Raw genomic sequence first — 22094 nt, forward strand, 5'->3', positions numbered from 1 at the left:
GTCCCGTACCTGTGTTATGGGGCACACCTGTTCACATACCTGTATGTGAACAGGTGTGCCCCATCTTGGCAGCTCACAATTATTTGTTGGACCAGAGTTATGTCCTACTCAACTGTGACAAAAAAAGCTTTGAACAAAGTTTATGTAATAACGTGCTTTGATATTTGTCTTTAGTTTTATTTTTGTAAGTTTTATCTTTGAGAGGGTAAAGTGTATTTCTTAATCCTAAATTTAATGAATTTATGTTGTATTAACAAAGAAATGTACTTGCTTATCTTTTGATATTTATATAATTGCATGTAGAATATTTTCACACTGGAATAAACAATGAAATGCAAAGACAGTTATTGAACAAAATGTCAGGGAATAGTTTATACAGTGTTACAGTCACAACCCGCCCTTTTTTAGGACCAGTTGTGGCCCCAAGTGAAAATGAGTTTGACCACTGCTCTAACTCCTTTATCTCAATTTATCTTTTTCACGTCTTTCCATCTGTTTGAAGCTCTGTCTGTCGATCTCTTGGTCTGTCCATGTGTCTGCCAATCTCCCTATTGTTTCATCTGTCTGTAGCTACGTCTGTAGCTCTGTCTGTATTTCCATCTGTCTGTCGCCCTCTCTGTCTTTCCATCTGTCTGTTCGTCTGTGTGTTGTTGTGTAACACGGGGCTTGCATAATCAGATTAAAGCAAGGAAGCCAATGTGGCGAAGATAATGCGTTGGCTTCCCACGGCTGCTGCAGAGCTACGTCACGTGACCGTCTGCGTTACATAAGCTCTGTGTGAATGAACAATGAGGAATGTCTCAGCCTACAAAACATACCAGCCTCTCCCGCTCTTTTGCACTCTTTTGCACTCTCTTGCGCTCTCTAGCCGGCCCAAACTGGGTCATGCTGGGCCTCCGGAACTGGGGCAGTGGGGAGAGAGGACGGGGAGGACGGGGGAACACAGAGGGGATTGAGAAGAAACTGGAGCTGCATTCTTAAGTTTGTTCTAAAATGGGAGGTTTCTTTTGAGGGAACCTACTCTGTATGCAGTGCTAGAAATGTGCCACATAGTACAAATATTTGTGTTCTTTGAGTTGCTGGACACATTCGTAAAACAATTTAGTTACAGTGAGTAAGTAAAAACCCCGAAATATTGTCACTGACAGCGTAAAGTTAAATTAATAAATCAACCATGCATTTTTTTGCAAACTTTAAGTGTTACCATCAGAGACAACAGACTAATTTAATTCAGTGGTTTTTTTATTCTCTAACTGGAGTGGGTTTTTTTGTCATTGTCTTCATCTGACGTGCCGAACTGAGCACCACTTGGATATCTTGTTCTCATCTAACACAGTTAACTATTTACTTCTGTCCTACATAGTGCAGAGAAAAAATAAACCACACAGAATAGTTCAAGTTGTCATGTCACTTATTCACACACACACACACACACACACACACACACACACACACACACACACACACACACACACACACACACACACACACACACACACACACTCTGGTTCTACTGTCATGCAAAGCTAATGCATATATGCCCTTGGAAGTTTGGGATATTTTACCGCCGGTGCATTTTAGTGCTTTCTAGACTTGTTGGCTCCTCACCGCTTCTCAAAACAGCTGTAAATTGTGTTGTGACATGGCAACTTGTGACATGTCACTTGTCAGCCAGCTGTTGTGTGCCTGCGTGGCATGCTGTGTTGTTTCCCTCCAAAAGTCTTGCATTGCATGTGCATTCAACTGATATTGCAAAGCAACAGAATCTAGTAGGCAACCTCTAGTTCAGGTGGAATAATAAAGAGAAAGGTGGCCGCTTTAAGGAAAAAAGGAAGAGGACTTGGAGGAGAACAGAGCAGCATTTGGTTTGCATGTGGTGCTGCCTGACATGAGAGGGAGGGTGAGAGAGAAAGGGAGCGCGAGTATAAATAGCTGTTGCATAACATCCCTTTGTTGATGCCAAGTGGCGGAACGGAAGGGGAGAAGGGAAAGCGTGATGACCTTGTTTTTCGGTGTTGTTCGCCCCCACTCCTTTTCGTCTCATTCCACTCGGGGTTTGTCTCCATGGATACAGACAGACACTGTGTTTACCCAACACTGTAGGGGGCCGCTGAGATGCTCCTTCATCCTCACTTACTTTTCTTCCGTTCTCTCCTTGACCACCATGTGTTACTTCATCCATAACGTCATCCCTCCCCACGCCACTCTTGTCCTTGCTTCTCCAGTGATATCAAAACACAGATGGTGTCTTGATGTGGCTGCACAGATTGTTGTCATCGGGTGTCTAACGACATTAAAACCCTTCAGAAGAAGCATTGTGGTTAGACATGAAAAGTTTCGGTTTTCATTTTTGACTCACCTTTAAGATGCAGCCTCGCAATTCTAAAGAAACCATCAAATGATAGTTTCCTGTGGTGTTTTGTTTTCATTGCGATGTTCCAGCTTTGTGCACAAGGTTTTGTCTTTGTTTCACTGACTCACTCAATGCACTAAACTCAGCTCAGTTCCTAGAAATAGACGGTTTAAAAAAAATACTCTTTCAGTTGGCTGCTCCAGGTAAAGACTTTCACCGTTGGGAACAATAATTATTCATTCCAACACGGCCAATACGGTCACCTTCCAGCCACCATCAATCAAACAAGCTCGCCTCTACCGAAGTGAAACATAATAGCTCAGCTAACCCTGATCCATGAGATGCAGTAGCTCTGCTGGCATGGTGCTAGTCCTGCCAACCCTGCACTGCACACTGACACTGAGTGCAGTATCTCTAACCTGGGATATCCCAGAGATGAGGACAGGACATTATTAAAAGGATAGGCAGTAGAAAATGAATGATTACATAAGAATGAATTTGGCATTCACAGAGTTTTAGGGAAATCTAATACTGCATGTGTGATATGTGGGTGGGTCTTCTCAAAAGTGGCATGTGCCAAGGCCGGAGACAGCTGACCTGGTTTTGTGAATGTAAGTCAGTGGGTGTGTTAGCGTATGCGCTCTCCAGCTTGTGTGTGCTTGTACTGTACAAGTCTATTTGTTTGTCTTTGCAAGTTATGTAATGATAAATGATGGGGGTGGAGGGGCTTCTCTGTTTGCTCTGGTCCGATCCCTGTGTGCTAACCCGGGCCTCATGCCTCACCCTCTCCCCCCTGCAGGCCCACACTTAGCAGCCTGTAGGAGTACACTGTTATGTATGCAGAGACAGACAGAGAGGCAGGAATGACCATCACCTTCCTCCTCAGGCATGCTGTGAGTTGTGAGCCGTGAGTGCGTTGCCAGTGGTGCAGCTAATCCTCGCCTCTGCACTCTGTCATCAAGTTGTTAATTGCGTGATGGCCTTGCATGCCAGCTTTCCCCTAACACACACACACACACACACACACACACACACACACACACCCCTCCCCACACTGCTATCTCCTCTTTCGTCAGTGCTGGCAGAGTGTGTACGTGCAGGAGGGCTTCTGCTCAGTGGTGGAGGGCCGGGGTGGGGCACAGTGAGGCTCAAGAATCTGCTTTGGCGCACAAGCACACAGTTATGTCATTGTTTCTTGTGAAAGCCACACAATGCAGTAAAAAAACTGAAAGACTGTGTTAGCGCCGCTGTGTTCTGTTAATGAGATGCACACATTGTCTTGTTTGGCATCTTAATTGGCTTGTTGCTATTTTCAATTTTATATGAAAAGATTTAGTAGTGTGTTTAACATCATAACAACATAAAATTCTTAGTACAAACACCCTCAGTTTCCTTGAAGTGGGAGAAGCGAGGCTTGTTTTGTCCATTTTGCTGAACGCTTTCCTTGTGACTTTCATTTATTTGTTTTCTCCAGTAGCCCAGTTTTACATCTAACCTGGAAAGACAGATGGTTACGTAACAACTTTGAGCACTGGCCTAGATACTGTCTGATAACATTCCCTTCCTATCTCTTGCTCTCGTTTCCCCTCTCTCAATCGTTGCATTTTTCGCCCTTTTTTTACTCCCTTATTCCCTTTTTGTTTTTTTCTTTCACTGCTAGCTCATTTGTGCTATTTCCCACCATCTCTGTTTCTCTATCTGAGCAAGTATAGACCAGGCTTCTCCCTCTCGTGTCACTTTTCACCCTGTAAGTTTGGTGAGGTTGCTTCTGCTGGTGGAAGCCGTTCCACGGGCTGCAGCAGATACAGCTCTTACATAATCAAAACAGCACTCTCCCTGAAACATGGTGGATGCGTTGCGCTCTCAGGCTCAAAAGTGTTCCACTTTTGCACGACCCCATTCTACAGCCATAACTGCAGCGTTTAAACCCACCCATCATATTAAAGCCAGACTGGTTTTACTATACTTGTATAATTGTTCTACACAGGAATTATTTTAAACAGACCTTAAAGTCTTAAAGTGGTTAATTTTTATGTTTCGGTCAAGGGGGCGGAGGAAGGACCCAAAATCTATAAATAGTTAAAATAATATTTATTCCAAAAACAAGGAAAAGGGTACTCTAAAAACACCCCATGGAAGGCAGGGCCAGGACGACACAGTACAAACCGACAAGGAGACAGGAGACGAATGGAGTTTAAATACAAGAGGAGGTAACGAGCAACAGGTGGACACAATGAGGGCAGCACAGGTGCAGAGAATCTACAATCAGGAACCAGGTAGACGGACAAGACAACCACCAGGGCAGGAAATGCAGAGACACAGAGGACACAAGACTACAAAATAAAACAGGAAACAAAACTCAAACCATGACAGTTTCCTGTCCCACAATCGTGTTCATGAGTTAGTTCACTGCACTCTAAATAACTTATCAGTGTCATGATACAATTTTGGAGGGAGAAATTAAGTTTGGATTATGCAGTACATGTTAATTTATATTGACGACATAATTTACTTTTTCAGTTTGGCCTTGACTGGTTTGTTTTTATGGTTTGTAGCCAGTTCTGTCCCAGTCACACGAACCCAACCGCTTTTATCTCGTTGGAACTTTCTTCGCTGTCAAAACAACAACAACAATTAGGGGTGAAACTAATTCCTATTTTGAAAGACGATTAATCAGTTTCAGCTCCTTTTCTTTATAAAATGTAACGGTGAACAATTTTGTTTATTTATATATATTGTATGAAAAAGAAAAAAGCAGCAAATCTTCACATTATGATGTTGAAACCAGAGGAGCTTGATTGACACGATTAATCAATTATTAAAATTTTGTTAAGTGGACTATTCGATCCACAATCTCTGTTTGTTTCTATTCTTGTTTTGTGTCCAGCGTTCGTTCTTTTGCCGTTTGACAGAAGACAAGAAATCCGAAAAGTTCTTTCGGGTTTTCTACGACCGTATGAAGCTGGCCCAGCTGGAGATCAAAGCTACGGTGACCGTAAATACCAGCGACCTGGGGAACAGAAAAAGAGATGATGACAGCCAGGACAAAGATGTCCCTGTACGCAAAAAAGGTCAGAGGTCACACACTATCATCTGAAGTACGAATTCACGCCAGGATGTTACAAACTAAGGATGCTATGTCAAGCCACAATTATATCCCAGATGATTCAACTTTGTTTGCATATCCAGACATTTGTAGAAAGAGGATTTATGTGTTAAGTCCACTGATTTTATAGTTCCTGTTTGATGCCCGTGTCTGTTTAGCGAGAGACTCATCGGTGGTCATGACAGAGGATGTGAGAGAACAGCTCTTAGAGGCCTCGACTGCCACCAAGAAGGCCTTTAACTCATACCGACGTGAAGCAGACCCTGAGGACCACTTCAACTCAGCTGACGGCCAACCCAGTACCGGGGACAAGAACCAGGATGATGGAGAAATGAGTTTTGTAATTGTTATTATGCAGCCCATCCTTCGCTTTCTCCAGCTGCTTTGTGAGAATCACAACCGGGACCTCCAGGTGGGGCAGACTGAATTTCAGACATGATTTTCCTTACTTGACATCTTGTTTATTTATTCTTCTGTATCTTCGCTGCAGGTTTAAAACACAGGTCTCATGGTTTTATTACCCATGCTAAATCCCTTAATCACCTTTGTCATTTGTATGACAGGCCAGGCCGGACGTCTTCAGGCTATGGCTACATCTTCAGGCTTCTCTGACACGTCTTTAAAACATGTGGAACTAACATTCCTCTAGATTATTACGTTCAGGAAGAGATTTCTTGAACATATTTTTCTTTAGTTGCTTTCTCCTCTGTTACACTCTGTACTTTAGTTTTTATGAAGACAAATCATGTTAGTCTCTTTTGTATTTTATGTGTCTAAAAGTTGTTCCTGGTTGTCTCTGACTTGTTCAGCACTATGTTGCTTTGCTTTGAATGTAAGTAATTAAGTTTCTGTCGGTGCACAAATCCTTCTGGATATATTTAGCACACTAGGCTGCAAAAATGCACGTTTCTGATGGAACAGTCAAGTTCAACAGTTCAGATAAAGGGTAAAATAGAAATATAGATGAAAACTCGCTCTCTTCGGTTGTCTCAAAACTTCCACTAAATTCTGTCCAGCACAGGAGGGATTTGTTAATTGCAGAATGTAAATTTGTGTCTACATAATTTACTATCTAGTTTTTTTTCAGTTTGGCATTGACTGGTTTGTTTTTATGGTTTGTAGCCAGTTCTGTTCCACTCACACGAACCCAACCACTTTTATCTCCTCAGAACTTTCTTCGCTGTCAAAACAACAAGAACAACTACAACCTTGTGTGTGAGACTCTTCAGTTCTTGGACTGTATCTGCGGCAGCACCACAGGGGGTCTCGGTCTACTGGGACTGTACATCAACGAGAAGAACGTAGCCCTCATCAACCAAACTCTGGAGAGTCTCACCGAGTACTGCCAAGGCCCCTGCCATGAAAACCAGGTACATGAAGAGACTCCACCAGAGGGAAGCTCTGTGACTGTACAAGGGCACGATCTGTCTTTCTCATAATTGTTTTTTTTTTAATATCATTCAGAATTGCATTGCCACACACGAGTCCAATGGAATTGATATTATAATTGCCCTGATCCTCAATGACATCAACCCACTTGGGAAAAAGCGGATGGACCTGGTGTTGGAGCTCAAGGTGAGGAAGGAAGGCTTCATAGGAAGAATCCATACCTTTTGATGTGGGTTTTACAGCGAGAAAAAAAACATTGTGCAGTGCTTTACTTTTACAGCAGGGTGGAATATTGCATGCTACAAGTACAATAGCTGGGCATTCATTTGTCTGACTTAAACTAGCTTTGTGCTTGCCTGCCAAGACAAATACCTGCAGAGTGCTTTTACTAGAGCACAAGGGTTTCTGTCTGTTTTCCTTGGATGTAGAAACTGAAAGTTTAAGTTCTCATATTGGAGCTCTGTTTTCCTTTGCCTGCTTTGTCTCTTTTGTCACGTTCAGAACAATGCATCCAAGCTGCTGCTCGCAATCATGGAGAGCCGTCACGACAGTGAGAATTCAGAGAGGATCCTTTACAACATGAGGCCTAAAGAGCTGGTGAGAAGATGAAGTTGGGCATCTCGTCCTTTTCTCGGTTGCTTTTTACTTCTCAAATACAACTGAGCTATTGCCTTAGCTACTCAGAATCACAGCGTGTGTGTGTGTGTGTGTCCAGGTGGAGGTGATAAAGAAAGCCTATCTACAGGGAGAGGTAGAGTTTGAGGACACAAAAGAGGAGGAGGATAACGGAGAAGAGGAAGAACACGATGCTGCTTCTCCCAGAAATGTTGGACACAACATCTACATCTTAGCTCATCAGGTCTGCAGTTCATCTCATGAATCCATTACATTATTTATACAGGACAGCCATTGGACCCTCACATTATCTGTGTGTTGTTTTTGAGTGACCCGCTCACTTGTTGGCTGCTCCTGTTCCTCCTTACAGTTGGCGCGCCATAATAAGGAGCTGTCCATAATGTTAAAGCCAGGAGGGGCCAGTGGAGAGGGAGACGAGGCCTTGGAGTTCTACGCCAATCATACCGCTCAGATAGAGGTCATAACATGCAACCCTTGTCACTTGTCTGGAGTAGAATTTCACACATTAGACAATGTTTTGAGACAATTCCCTTGCAAATGTACAACAGTGTTGACCTACAGATGTCAAGGTGACAGTGTGTCTCTCTGTTCAGATTGTACGCCAGGACCGCACAATGGAGGAGATAGTGTTCCCCGTGCCTAACATCTGTGAGTTCCTGACCACCGAGTCCAAGCTGCGAGTCTACTTCACCACAGAGAGAGACGAGCAGGGCAGCAAGATCAACGACTTCTTCTTGCGAGCAGAGGACCTCTTTAATGAGATGAACTGGCAAAAGAAACTCAGAGGTAGGGTCAAGATGAAGCAAGTGTAGTGCATGTAGTGGTCAATTATGTCAAACGATACGGGACAACCTTTGTACAAATACAAACATATTCACATCCTTCACCTGAATTTGGCTGAATAAAGTCTTCTTTTAGGAGCTTTACAAGTATTAGAAGCGCAGGATTTGGTGAGAAGTGCAAAAATGTTTCAATGCTCCCCAATGAGATATGGCATATTCTTAATTAAATTAACTACATTCATTATTATTAGTGTTAATAATGTATTAATCTTCAAGGCTATATTTATATATTTAAATCAGAAAATGGTGATTGATTGCATAAAAAACTCCACAACTCAATCCAGCATAACATGATTTCATGTTTAGTTTGACCAACTAAACTGATAAAGATATTCAATGTCTTTTACTTTAGATATATAAATATGAATTTTAAAAAAGTGTCAAAACCAGCAAATCCTCAAATTGGGTAAGGTGGAACAAAATGCATTTTGCTTGATAAATTAGTTAAACGATGACAAAAGTTGTTACTGATTAATTCTTGTTTATTGGCGTATGGATCAACACGCTTATTTGTTTCAGTGGTTTCCAGAATTATTCAGACTAGAGATGCCATTGACAATAATCTTTATGGGAAAATACAATCAGTCTATGCACACAGCTGGTTCAGCAGTGAGGAGCAGCAGCATCATTATTTCTGAGCTTGTTGAGTCATTATTTCTTCATAAATTGGATTGTTTTAACAGTCGTTCCTTAAGAGGCTGATCAGATGATAGTGTGCACAACTTCACTGCCTTTTTCCTGAAAATAACTTTGTCATTAATGGGATGAAGATTTAACAACTTAGTTGCGACAAAAGGGCTCAATGATTACCATCAGCCAGCTGGTCCTTTCTGTGTGGAGTTTGCATGTTTCCTCCCTCGTTCCAAAGACTAATTAACTGTGGGTGTGAATGTTGTTGTGTGATTACGTGTCCAGGGCGTACCCCGCCTCTTGCCCAATGCATGCGGGGAATAGACCACTAAGCGGGCATGGAAAAGGGAAGTGCATCCCCAACTCGAAAGCAGGGTGAACGATGTCGGCCTGTGTGTACTTGTACTGTGTGCATTCTCCAGCTGTCTAAAAGCAGACCGGGGCTTTCCACATTCTCTGAGTTGTGAAACATTTGTGCATTAACCTTATGAATCACAACTGAGAGCGTGTTTGCACAAACTTACACGTACAAGACCGGCACCCACAGTCTTTCACATTTCTAATCCACATGCAAGACTGCATACCCACACGAAGACATATTGTGTCTCACTCAGAAGAGGGAATGGGCAGAGAAAAGTCCCTGATTGTGTTTCTCTTTTCCACTGACAGAAAATATTCTGTTACAAGTCAGAATGTGTTAAAGGTCAAAAGTGCCGTGTTTTAGGGTCTTTTTCTTCATTTTGACCTTTTTAAATTGACTTTTTACTATCAAGGTTTCAACAAACATTAACAATGTTGGCTGGGAAATGTTTTGTCAAAGTCCAACCACTGTCCTCATATTACTTTCTGTAACATTATTTTCTGTATGAAGAGGGAGAACTGAACCAGTGAACTTCTTACTATCATCGGTTTGTTCACACATTGTAATCATCAATTTTGTGCTGAAAAAATTAGTTTACTAAACAGTTATTGAACAGACGTTTTGTCAAACATTTCTGATCATTGATTTACGGTTTATTTCATAACTTTTTTTTATCATCAAATGTTGGTCCTATTTTCCTAAATGTGATAATCTGCCACCTTATTGATCATTAATTGATCATGTTTGTCTTTAAATCGGTTGGTTGGACAATCTGATGACCTTAGAATTGTCCCCTCCCCACTTCCAGCTCAACCAGTGCTGTACTGGTGCTCCAGAAACATGTCGGTGTGGAGTAACGTCTCCTTCAACCTGGCTGTGCTCATGAACCTGCTGGTCTGCTTCTTCTACCCCCTGGAGGGTATACATGCAGGTCAGTCACATATGAGAAGACAACTGAGTGAGTGAAGAGGCTTTTTATAACGCAGCTCGAACCCGCTTAAATCATCCCACTAACATCCTTGTAAAATCTCACTTCATATGTATGTATTGCGTTGTTGTTGCACACAGACCATTTTAAAAACCATTGTATACAAAGGTCATGAGGTCAAATATGCAAAACAGGAGCAACGTGGCTTGCTGACATGTTTTTTTCTCTCTGCTCTAAACAGTCTATTAAAGATTACCACCGGCACTGACATAGCTTTTTGAAAAGATGTTAAAAAAAAAAAAAGAAAGATTGAGGTGATCTCCGACAATGATGGGCTGTATTGAATTTGTTGCACTAGTTTGTGCAGCCAGCAATGAAGCCTTAATATACAACAAGAGATTAGGAAGAAACAAAAAAAACTTGTTTTAGTTTCTATCCAGTTCTATAATTGGGATTTTCAACTTTTTTTTTTGATTTTCATCCTGCTTTGATGTAAGAAACTATCTGCATATCTCCTGTTTCGCCTCAGCATTGACCCACTGATCTCCTTTTATCACAATGTTCTGATCTGCTGACTTCTAATCACCTGACCAGGATTAGGAGCAGGACCTAGGAAGCCCTCTCCCTTTGTTCAAGACACGCCCACACAAACTATCCTCAATTCAACCCATGGCCTCAAAGCCTAAGCTCATATTCAGTGCATTGAGGACCACAATACACAGAGGAGCGCCCTCTGCCATTTAAAGTCCAATCAACAAAGCTTACTTTGGCTCAGGGAGAACAAAGTCTGACTTAACATTGTCAGGTGATCAAGAAAAGTATTGCATCATATTTCACACTTCGAACGAGGCAAGCTATTCAGCTGCAAAATCCTCCTCTGGGATATTTTTCTATTCAGTTTTTGATCTAAAACGGTTCCATGCTACATAGATTCATGTAAAGAGTGATGAAATCAAAATGATAAAGTTTGCTAATGTAAATTACCTGATACATTTACATTTATTTAAAAGATGAACAAAGAATATGAGAATAAAATGCAAAATTAGGAATATCAAACACACTATCTTCCCACATCCTACTGCCAGCTCTCTTGCTCTGGCCGTAGCTATCTGAGAACACACCTACAAAGTCTAGTGCCGGTATCAAGTGCTGTTGAACGCTATATATCGGTGCAGGTTCTCTGTCTCAGACATACAGACAGACAGAAACCGCCTCTGTGGTAGTTCCCGCTACAGTAGGTCTCTCCAGGACACATTTGTCCATGATGACTCACACACAGACTCACAAGGTGAATACAATACCAATGTCACTGTTGTTTTACGCCCACAAAAAAAAAAATCAAGATTTCCAAATGTAACAATAAACGAGGGTGCATTCATCTTTTTAAAGTGTACATCTTCTCAACTTATCTGTTGAAATCGTGAGCTACAGGTTACAGAAAATGCTGTAATTCATTATTTTGTACTGATGAACAAACACATGTATTTGGTGTTGATTGTCGTGCTTTGTAAGCACTGCATACATTAGTTATATAATTAATTCATCTAATAATGAGTATATGAAGTTGACACAACTGAAATTCCTTTTTGTGTGTAGACAACGTAAAACACTTAGTGACAACATGGGTAGTGTTTCTCCTGAACACTGGAACTCCTTTTTGTGTGCAGGACATCACGTGAGACTCCAGCATACCTTTGGCCGGCATTAACACACACTTTTATGGCTACACACACACACACACACACACACACACACACACACACACACTGCTCTCCCTCTCTTCTCCTCCCTTCTTTGCTTGGGGCTTTAAAATGAGGGTTATAAGGGCAGGAGATCTCGGTCGTTGTGTTCTGCCTCTTTTGACACATAGCTTTGGTTAGCGCCGATCAACTTGACACGCGCTGACAGTGCAGGCGTACAGCCTTCTCAACTGTTGATTTTACAGACAGTTGCGCACAGTTATCCGTCTGCACATGAAGACTCAAGTGCAAGGCAGCTAGACAGTTTGTGAGTGCGCGTAAGCACCACTGTGCCAGTCTGCCACATCACTGGAGCTGTGTGTTGCCCCCGGCCCAATCCTCATGAATCTTTCAGCGGAGGTATTTTTAGAGATGGCTGTTATGTAAGTGGCACCTGTCATGTGATCTCCGCAGGGATTGGGAGGGAGAGAAATCCGGAGGAAGGGAAGGAGGGAAGGAGACAGATAGGCAAGGTGGGAGGGAAGATGGACTCCGTTACCCGCAGTACTCCACCTTCTCAAGCACTACAACTCTCTTTTACTGTTTTTATCAATCCATGCAGTTCCGCCCAATTTTCTTTTTTCTTTGTTTTTCATTGTTTTCCCTTGATCTTTGTCCACCTTTCTAACACCAACACATGTATTTATATTACTTTTTTTGTGTTGAACAGTGCTCATAGAGTGCTTGCACACAGACACTTGCAAACCTGTAAGCCCTGTGCTTTAAGAAAGAGGGGTCAGTAACAGAGGCAGAAGGTTGGGTGTGGCCTTGTTTTGAGGATGATCAAACCTGATCCAGGGTTTTAGTCTGAGTGATTTGTTGCCACATGAAACCCCTGACTCGGACACTAATCCTGGATTTACCTTGGGATCAAGGGAAGCATAAGGTACGCTCTTACCAAAGCTTAAAGCACACATATACAAAAAAAGTAATATACTTTTAGGTGTTATGTAACTGTCTCTCTTTGAATTTACAGTTTCACTGAATAAGGCCTGAGGCCTGCCTCAGAGACAGAACTGTTAAATTACAGATAAGGCCTTGTTCAAGCTGCGCTGTAATCCTGGCAAGATGCATTAATATTCCATGTATGACCAATTCAGGGATGTCAAATACAGCTATTGAAGAGAGTGTCCTTAAAAGTGTGCATGTGCATTAATACCTGCATTGATCTCCTGCAGGTATGCTGGATCCCCACCTTTCTGCCCTGCTGTGGATGGGAGTCTTGGCAACACTGCTCATCGTTATCGTCATGCCCCAACCACTTGGCATCCGTGCCCTCGTCATTGTCACCATCCTCCGTCTCATCTTCTCTGTTGGCCTGGAGCCCACCCTATTCCTTCTGGGTTCATTCAATGTGAGTAGTCGGCTTTAAATGGTCAGTTCACCCAAATGACCATCACTCAGTTAGGTTTGGTTTAAATGCCTGGGCTGTTGAGATATCCATCAGTTAAGTGTGTGTTGCCACTTAAATCTATTGTAAATGGAATTGTGTAGAAACAATAAGTTATTTAAATAATCCAAAGAAAATTAACCAGCAACAATTTACCAATTGATTATTAGTGATATTTTTTAATCATCACGGCAAATGTTCTCTATTTCCAGCAACTAAAATGTGACAATTTTCTGCTTTTCTATTTTGTCACATTATTATGCGACTGGAAGATGCCACCCTGGACTCTCTGTGTTAGCTTATACTTTCTATTTTTTAACATGTCATGTACTCAACATGAATTGAGAAAATCTAAAATGATAACTAAGTTGCACAGTGTTTTGAATACTCCACATATCTTGTTAGACATTCTGTATTGGAACTAGTATTTACGAGCCTCTTCCCGATGAGGACTGACCATGTGAGCGCACCTCTGACTAAATTAATTCCCCTCCATTGTATTGGAGTAGGAGCGTAAATCTCAGAATATCTAAAAATCTGAACAAATTAAATTCAAAATGCAAATCTGCATGGTGAGTATAATGTTTTAATTTTGGGTGAACTAACGCTTAAAACATTTTCCTCTTGTCTAAAAGTTTTGTGTTTTTTTGATTTATAAGTACCTCAGAGAAATGTTAAAAACATACCATTTCTGTTTGCCCATTCACACGCACTGTAGCACGAGATTCATACTTTCATGTGCAGAGAAACCTCCACCGCACTAGACTTACACTCCTGCCCGCCTGGCATCGACGGGGTGTGAAGTGCGTCACTGGACCCTAGAGAAAGCAACCCCACCCCTCCACCCGCTAGAGATTTTCTAGATGTGCTCTTAGACACAAACACACACACACAAAATAACGTCTTGGGCACACCTCCATTATCGCTCTCCTCAATCGCTACGTCTATACGTACAAAAGAAACCAGGTTATTGAGAGAGATAAGGTGAATGCAGGAAATCAGAGAACATGTTGCCATGGGCTGCAGTAACCTGGTTACTCTAAAGTCTCTAGTTTACATGCAGCTGGTCAGTGGTCGGATGTCTCCCTCTTTGTGTTCGACATGTTTTAACCATGTGTTTTTGTTTTTTATTTGGAGCTGTGTAAATTTTTCATTGTCAGTTTCAGTCAGACTGAAGATTTCATTATTAAAATGTATCACGGACGTGCACTCTTGTTAGAAGAGGAAAGAAAAAAGAAAACCCTTTCTGAAAAGTGTATACAATGTGATGTATACGTGAAATACAATCATTCGGGTTTCTCCGGCATGTTAACCGGGTTTCTATCAATCTATTTCGCTCTTGTTAGGTTGAAATGATCTTTTTAAGAAATCAAGTTACTGCAGAAAGCAAACTAGGTTTCCTCTGTGCATGTAAACACACTAAATGTGTCCTGATTTAGCTAATAAAGCCACACCCACCATGTGTAGCATGTAGCATGCTACGTGTCTGTATCAGAGCCCTCAACCAACGCCAGGACTTACCAATATTTCAATCATGAATGGTTGATTGTCCATTTTTTGTATTATTACTAAAGAGACGTTTACTTCATCTTCCAGGTGTGCAATAAAATAATCTTCCTGATCAGTTTCGTGGGGAACCGAGGAACCTTCACGCGGGGTTACAGAGCCATGGTGCTTGACTTTGAGTTCCTCTACCATCTCCTTTACCTCATCATCTGCTCTCTGGGGGTGTTTGTCCACGTCTTTTTCTACAGTCTGCTGGTGAGAGAAACACACACAAACCTGTGAATACACACACTAAGAACTACTGGGTAAAACATGAGTCAAACATTACTTCGCTCTCTCTGACTGTAGCCTTTGCTTCCCATTTTGGTGCCTTCACGACCATATCCTGCTTTCCAGAAATTGCCTTATTTAGAGCTTTAATTCTTCTGTTGCTTTTTATTGTAGTTGAAGTCTGAACTGCCTCAGTTCTGTTTTTCTAACGTGGCAGACTGAAAATGCAATGACTGCAACTTTTTTTTCCCCCAGACATAGTGAAAAATATCTTTACATTTTGTAATAGCAAGATGCTGAAAAATGCATGTCAGACAGAGAAAACTGAGGATTCATTTTAAAAGAAAAAAAGTTTTAAAAAAAAACACAAAATGCTAGCATATCTAATCCAACACACCTCACTGTATGTAGAAGATGGTAGTTAAAAGCCAAATTAATGACCTACGTTTTGAAAATTTCTGATTGAGCTTACTTTACTATCAATCTATTGTGAGTTATTATCCTGTTAGTTTAATAACGTATGCATTGCCTCCGTAGCTGTTTGACCTGGTGTACAGAGAAGAGACCCTGCTGAACGTAATCAAGAGTGTGACTCGTAATGGACGCTCGATTGTGCTCACCGCTGTGCTGGCGCTCATCTTGGTCTATCTGTTCTCTATCGTCGGCTATATTTTCTTCAAAGATGACTTCATCCTGGAGGTGGATCATCTCCCCAACACAACTCTGAGTGAGGGCAGACTCCTGTCTTTTAATCATTTTTGATAAACAGCCTTAAAGATCACAGACTGTAGGTTTTAAAAGACAAGAAAACTTTAGAGAAAAAAATCTACTATCCAGAAAATGGAGCCAGTCTGACTTGTAAGTTTCTGTCTGAAGGAATATGCTCGGGAGGGATTGACGAGAATTGCACCACAGAAGCCCTTCAGCAAGGTAATGTGAACTATATCGGTGGGTGGGTTTAGCTTAAGAAAAGTGTTTTACCTAAATATTGAAAAAAATCATTAATATCAAATCAGGCAATACAAAATATTTGTATGTTTTGCGTTCCACTCTCCATATTTGAAAAGTTTAAGTGGTTAATGTAGGGATTGTTCATGTCATTGTCCAAGGGAAGAGGATGATTGAAATTCATTTAGAGCTAACTGGAATCTTGGGAAATCATCCTGAGTAATTTGAGCACAAAAAAAAGTGAAGTTAAAATTGTGGGATGCTTTTGCAGTTTCCTTCAGTTCTGCAGCTTCACACCAATTCACACTTTTATTCATGTGACTCCATTGACTGTCACATAGCTGCCAAACAATTCTCCTGTGACCTCACTGGCCCTACATGACATCAACATGTGACCCATTGTATTCAGTAAAAACAGAAGTTTTTAATTCCCTTGGACATCCGCCAAACTTTAAACTATAAACTGATTTGGCCGATGATGAACATTAACTATAAATGTTATCACGTTCCATCCAAACAAAACCACTTGCTATCTCGCTGTGAAGCAAAACATGTAAACAAGGTTTCAACCTATATTAAGTTCTGCAACTAAGCCAAAGATATTTAAATAGAAGTGATGAAACCCTATTTACACTGTGACCACAAGGCTATCAAATCCTACTCTAACACAGATGTCTAATATTTATTTATGTTCACAGAGTATTTCAAAACAAGTTAATACTCAGATTGTTTATCACACCTCATTTGAGTCTGTCCTGTGACAGATCACAAGCTCACAAGCACACTATAATGAAATACCATAATGTACTAAATTCATCAGGAATATGGCATCAAATGTTGATGAAAATAAAATATAGTGTCTTTTACGCAAACCATTAAATCATCATACTTTTTTAATAAAAGGAACTGTAGTGTTACACCCATAATATGATGATGATGATTATGATTCAGAACAATATGTTATCATGCCTCACTTTTGATTTTATTTTTCCTCAAGAAATATGATGAGTTTGCCTGCAGTAATACTTTACTTTGTACGTCCCTTTGTATTTTTTTTTCTCATTTAAATTCCCTGCATGATCTTTTTGGGTCACATGAGTTAGTTTCATAAGTATTGTGAGGCTCAGTTTGATACTTTTGATGTTACATTAACTAAAAAGTGCAGGTCATAGAGGTCCTAATTACCAGTGATACCAGTTCATACAGAGTTACAGAGTAAAGGACATTCTCTGGTGCTTCAGCGTTGTTTATGAGGGTCTGTAAACTAATATACATCTTAAAAATAATTACTTTTTACAGCCTCTGAAATTGTTAGATTAAAGCTTTTCTCTGCCCCTTCAGATTTGGGGAATAAGCGTGAGGAGGGAAACGACATGGAGCGGACATGCGACTCTCTGCTTATGTGTATCGTTACTGTGCTGAGTCATGGCTTGAGGAGTGGAGGAGGTGTAGGAGATGTACTCCGCAAGCCTTCCAAAGAGGTATGTGCAACTCTGAAGATAGGTGCGTCCGTGTGTGTGTCAGAGAGTGTGTCACTCACAGCTGCAGTGAGGGTCATGGGAGATGCCTCCAAGCCCACTGTGTGCTAAACTTGTTTTTAAAAAGAAACAGAGGGTTTACAATGTTTCCTTACAGCTGTGCTGCCTCCGCCGCGTGTCAGAGCTAAACCTCGAGATAGATTTCCACCGAATTCAGGCTAAACCACTGATGTCAAAAGAGGATGTGAATATTTGCGTCACAACACAATGCAACTCAGGCCAAAAAGTCACACATTCAACCCACAAAATCACAATGGGTGGAATAGTGGTTCAGTAACAAGCTTGTCCTACATGTGACCATTTAAAAGACTAACTAAAAATGAGTGAATTGTATTCCCCAGTATACTTGCAGCACAGTATTTAGACATTGAAGTCCATTGTGGCTCGATTGGCTAATGATGTAGCATAAACACGTGTCTGTGTCCGACCTAGACAGAAACAGGCAGCAGCAGGTTGACCGGCTTTCTGCCGGCTCGGTTACTTTAGCATCTGGCAGGCTTTCACTTGTGGTCTTGTGTTTCCATGAACATCCATGGTGACAATGGTTAACCTTGTTTTAAACTCACAACATCCTACACATATTGTTCTGTGAAGACCTGCCCTTTGGGTCGTACATTTAAATAGGACAATCTTTCTACATTAGTCCTCCACAATACAGTAAAATGTCTTCTTAAATGTACTCTTAATAGTTCTCTGTTGTCAAAATACAGTTAATACTTACGATATAATTTTCTAGTCACTACCTCTAAACACTGTCCATATGTTTTTGCTGAGTTTCTGTATCATTTGCAGGAGCCACTGTTTGCAGCCAGAGTGATATACGACCTGCTGTTTTTCTTCATGGTCATCATCATTGTCCTCAACCTCATCTTCGGTGTCATCATCGACACCTTTGCTGACCTGAGGAGTGAAAAACAGAAAAAAGAAGAAGTCCTGAAGACGACTTGCTTCATCTGCGGTGAGAGTGCTCTTCATCCGTTTGGAAAGCAGTCGTTTGTTCCCTAATGTCTTTTTTCAGTTGCCACATGGTGACAAGTTCTGAACTATATATTATGATTTTAACAATTGATTGAATAAGTATTTGCCTTTTTGTTAAAAAAAGTTTCGACTCCAGTTTTTGTTTTGTACAATAAGCAATTGGAAGACAACATATCAGGTTCTGGGAATAATCATTGAATAGTTATTTACTTCTCTAATAATCAGGGCTCTGTTGTTTAGATGTGATCTGTATTTGAAACACATTAATACTTTTCCACAATCCAGCTCATGTCACTCGTTAAAGTCACAAAATTCCCTTTCAGAGTTTGACGTCTTGGTGTGTTTGTGGTTTCTGGTATGTCCGTTAAGGTGTTTGTGGTTTTGCCCCCCCCCCTTACGCTTCCCCTCCCTCTCCCTTTTTTTTTCACTTCGCTCTCGTTCCAAAGAAGGCTGAGTCATGAAAGCTTCCTGCCACTGCTCTGCTCGCCTCCATAATTCATGTCTTTCCCACACACCCAGACATTTTCTCCCCCTCACTCTTAAGCACAAAGTTCATTTTCACGCCGTATGTTTTGTGGAACTTTACTGATTCCACTCTGACCCTCCCTGTAGCGTCATCTGCACTGCCTCATATGTGTATTGTGCCTAAAATAAAGGGGGGTGTGCGTGTGTGTGCACGTGTGTGTGTGTGTGTGTGTGCGCATGTATGTGTGTGTGTGCGTGGCCAACAGTACGTGCTATAGGTGAGCTAGTGTGTGCGTGCTTAAGTTGGGTCATGCACTCAGGAGAAGTGGTGAGCATTTGGAATGAGAACAGTATGTCTCCCACACTGCGCTCTGACTCACTCATTTTAAAGAAGGCCAGGGCCCAGGGGGATCTGCCGTCACTATGGTTTCCACAAGGGAACAGGAGATGCAGAGATTAGGAGCCGACCTCCGCAGGCTTAAGTGGCTCTCCATCCTCCAGCTCGGTTTTATAAGCCATCGATCTTTCTTTCAATTTTGCATTGTTTTTTCAGGTCTTCGGGTCTCTAGCCAGTGATTGATTTACATCAAGAACTTCCTGACACATTTGTTTTTTTACCTATAGCTAAAATAATGTCTGTTCAGGGAATCAGGCTCAACCTCACTCTCCATCTTCTATTTGAAAGGGAGAGAGGACCTGACTAAATGTCTCTTAAGAAAGCTGCATTTTGTCACTACAAATTACTAACCAATATTGTGGATTACTCAACACGTCAACCTGTATTTCACTTTCATGAGATGTATTCTTAACACCAGTTCTTAGCTGTTGCCAGCATTTGTCTGTCCTTCGGTACGGTCCATGTAGTTAATGCAATGTCTGAGGATTGCCTGGCGAGAACGTCTTTAAATTTGGCACGGAGGTTCACCTGGACTCAAAGATGAACTGATAAAATGTCAAAGTCGCTGTGACCTCTGAAGAGAAAAGTGCGTTGACAGGATATTTCTCAAGTGTTCAAGAATTGACACAACAGGTTATAGTACAATCATTGATTATTTATTAAGCAATTACATACATGAAATGCATACCTACAAGGCATTGGACTCGGCTCCCGTGTCTGTCTGTCTGTCTCCTCACAGTCAGTGCACCTCAGGAAGAAAGAGCCCCGATAATTGAGAGCCGGGCATATTTATCTGACTCCATTGCCTCCAGTTCTTCTCCCTTTTATCTCTTCCCTAATAAATCTTCTGGTGGAAGGGTCCATAGGCCTCTTACTTCTCATCTGTTGGTATATTCTAAAAAGGTGTGAATCCCGTGACTGGGGTACTAAATTATAAGCTGTGACCCTTTACATTTTATTACAAAGCACTTAAATTATGAGGCTTGTATATATCAGTGATTAACGCTTGAGCGCAGCACATAGTTTGAAAAAAACATGAACTCTCCCCCTCTAAACTCTTGACTCACAGGCCTGAACATTTTACCTTGTGATGGAACATGGTCAAAGCTCTGTATCTCTTCACCTCGCAAAACTATTTTTGGCCACGACTTAAGAACACATTAATTAATTAAACAATATCACACAAAAATATAGAGACAGCCCTGCTTCTTTAAATCTAGCCCCCCAAGATGTTAGTTATCCCTGACTGAACTTTCATATTATTCCTGCACAGCTGGAAGCTCCCTTTGCCATGTATATACAATCCAAAGATGTGTTTTAAGCACTTTTAGGGAGAGAAATAGCCAGAAGAAAAAGATAAAAGGTTTTCCAAAGGCACAAACGCAGAGAATGAAGACAGACATTTGCATTGATGTATTGGAAGACTCCTCATTACAAAGAGTCTGGTTTCATAAAACATAATACGTGTGAATAAAATTGTTTTGTCAGTTGTATAGGACTAAACTATCTTTTATAATATTGTACTCTTCTTTCCATTTTTTATTCTATGGAATTGCATTTTCTTTTTTACTTTGATGTCATGGAACAAACATTGCTCCTTAGTTTCTGGACTATATTAGGTAATTGTAAAATGAGCATGTTCCGCTTGTCAGATCCACGTCAAATATCCCTAAAACAAATAGAGTCAGTCATGTTCTCCTCTTAAAAATGTTCTGCAATGCAGAACATTGCAGAACTTTTTTTATGTTGTGCGTTTCTGATCTTAAAGAGTCAGTATTGTGGATGTTATGCATTTTAATTGTTTCTTGCATTATATTTTTGAGTCGTACCATAAATAATGTGAGTCCCTGTCCCTCTGCAGGCCTGGAGCGGGACAAGTTTGACAACAAGACGGTAACTTTTGAGGGGCACATCAAAGAGGAGCACAACATGTGGCACTACCTGTTCTTCATTGTGCTGGTAAAAGTTAAGGACTCCACTGAGTACACAGGCCCCGAGAGCTACGTAGCAGAGATGATCAAGGTAAATAAAAAGCACAGACACACCCTGAAAACACACATCCTGATCCACCTTTAGTTTTATTGGAGCAGGCTGTCTTGGAGTAAATTATGTGCAGCAATCCTGAATGAAAGAGCAGTACAATGAGCGTCACGTTTTTAGTACGGTAACTGTGATCTAGTAGACTTCATCAATTTATGCTACAGAGTCAGACATTGAAACATGTAAAGGCACGTTTCACACACCTAATGCAATAGTGTGTTCCTCTTCTCTCATCTCAATTGACAGACATGCTGCACATTTAATGACAAACAGACAAATGGAAATACAGTCCAAGACGGTACATTAGTTGCAGTCTAACCTTTAAACTGACCAGAGCATGAAAAGCATACATTGGCCAGTTCACTGGGATTTTCATGGCACTACATGATGTGCTCAGTCTAACGTATCATTGCCACTCCGGTGACAATGATACCATGCAAGCATGTTTCTTCAAAGAACAGGCCGTAGCCCAGCATCCTCTAGAGTTCAGAAGGAAGCCCTTAGTTGACAAACAGCAGCACCTGTTAGAATGACCTATTCCTTTTTTTGACATAATCTAGCTTTCTTAACTCTTATTA

General features: G+C 41.1%; 1 protein-coding gene across 4 annotated transcripts in view; it reads left to right on the top strand.

The window, feature by feature from the left end:
• Positions 1-22094, top strand: part of LOC137795955 (inositol 1,4,5-trisphosphate-gated calcium channel ITPR1) — a 66565-nt gene that overhangs the window by 41870 nt on the left and 2601 nt on the right. For all 4 annotated transcript variants that reach the window (XM_068593556.1, XM_068593558.1, XM_068593557.1 and 1 more), the window contains 16 exons: positions 5241-5424; positions 5618-5871; positions 6629-6829; positions 6924-7034; positions 7350-7445; positions 7564-7707; positions 7834-7941; positions 8078-8270; positions 10126-10248; positions 13163-13338; positions 14971-15135; positions 15688-15877; positions 16027-16080; positions 17440-17579; positions 18429-18594; positions 21338-21498. In XM_068593556.1, the coding sequence (XP_068449657.1) occupies positions 5241-5424; positions 5618-5871; positions 6629-6829; positions 6924-7034; positions 7350-7445; positions 7564-7707; positions 7834-7941; positions 8078-8270; positions 10126-10248; positions 13163-13338; positions 14971-15135; positions 15688-15877; positions 16027-16080; positions 17440-17579; positions 18429-18594; positions 21338-21498 (2466 nt within the window). The remainder of the gene's footprint in view (positions 1-5240; positions 5425-5617; positions 5872-6628; positions 6830-6923; positions 7035-7349; positions 7446-7563; positions 7708-7833; positions 7942-8077; positions 8271-10125; positions 10249-13162; positions 13339-14970; positions 15136-15687; positions 15878-16026; positions 16081-17439; positions 17580-18428; positions 18595-21337; positions 21499-22094) is intronic.

The sequence above is a fragment of the Clinocottus analis genome, unplaced genomic scaffold, assembly GCF_023055335.1.
Source record: "Clinocottus analis isolate CAN_PGR_092001 unplaced genomic scaffold, fCliAna1.0.p SCAF_3, whole genome shotgun sequence".
NCBI classification, from domain to species: Eukaryota; Metazoa; Chordata; class Actinopteri; order Perciformes; family Cottidae; genus Clinocottus; species Clinocottus analis.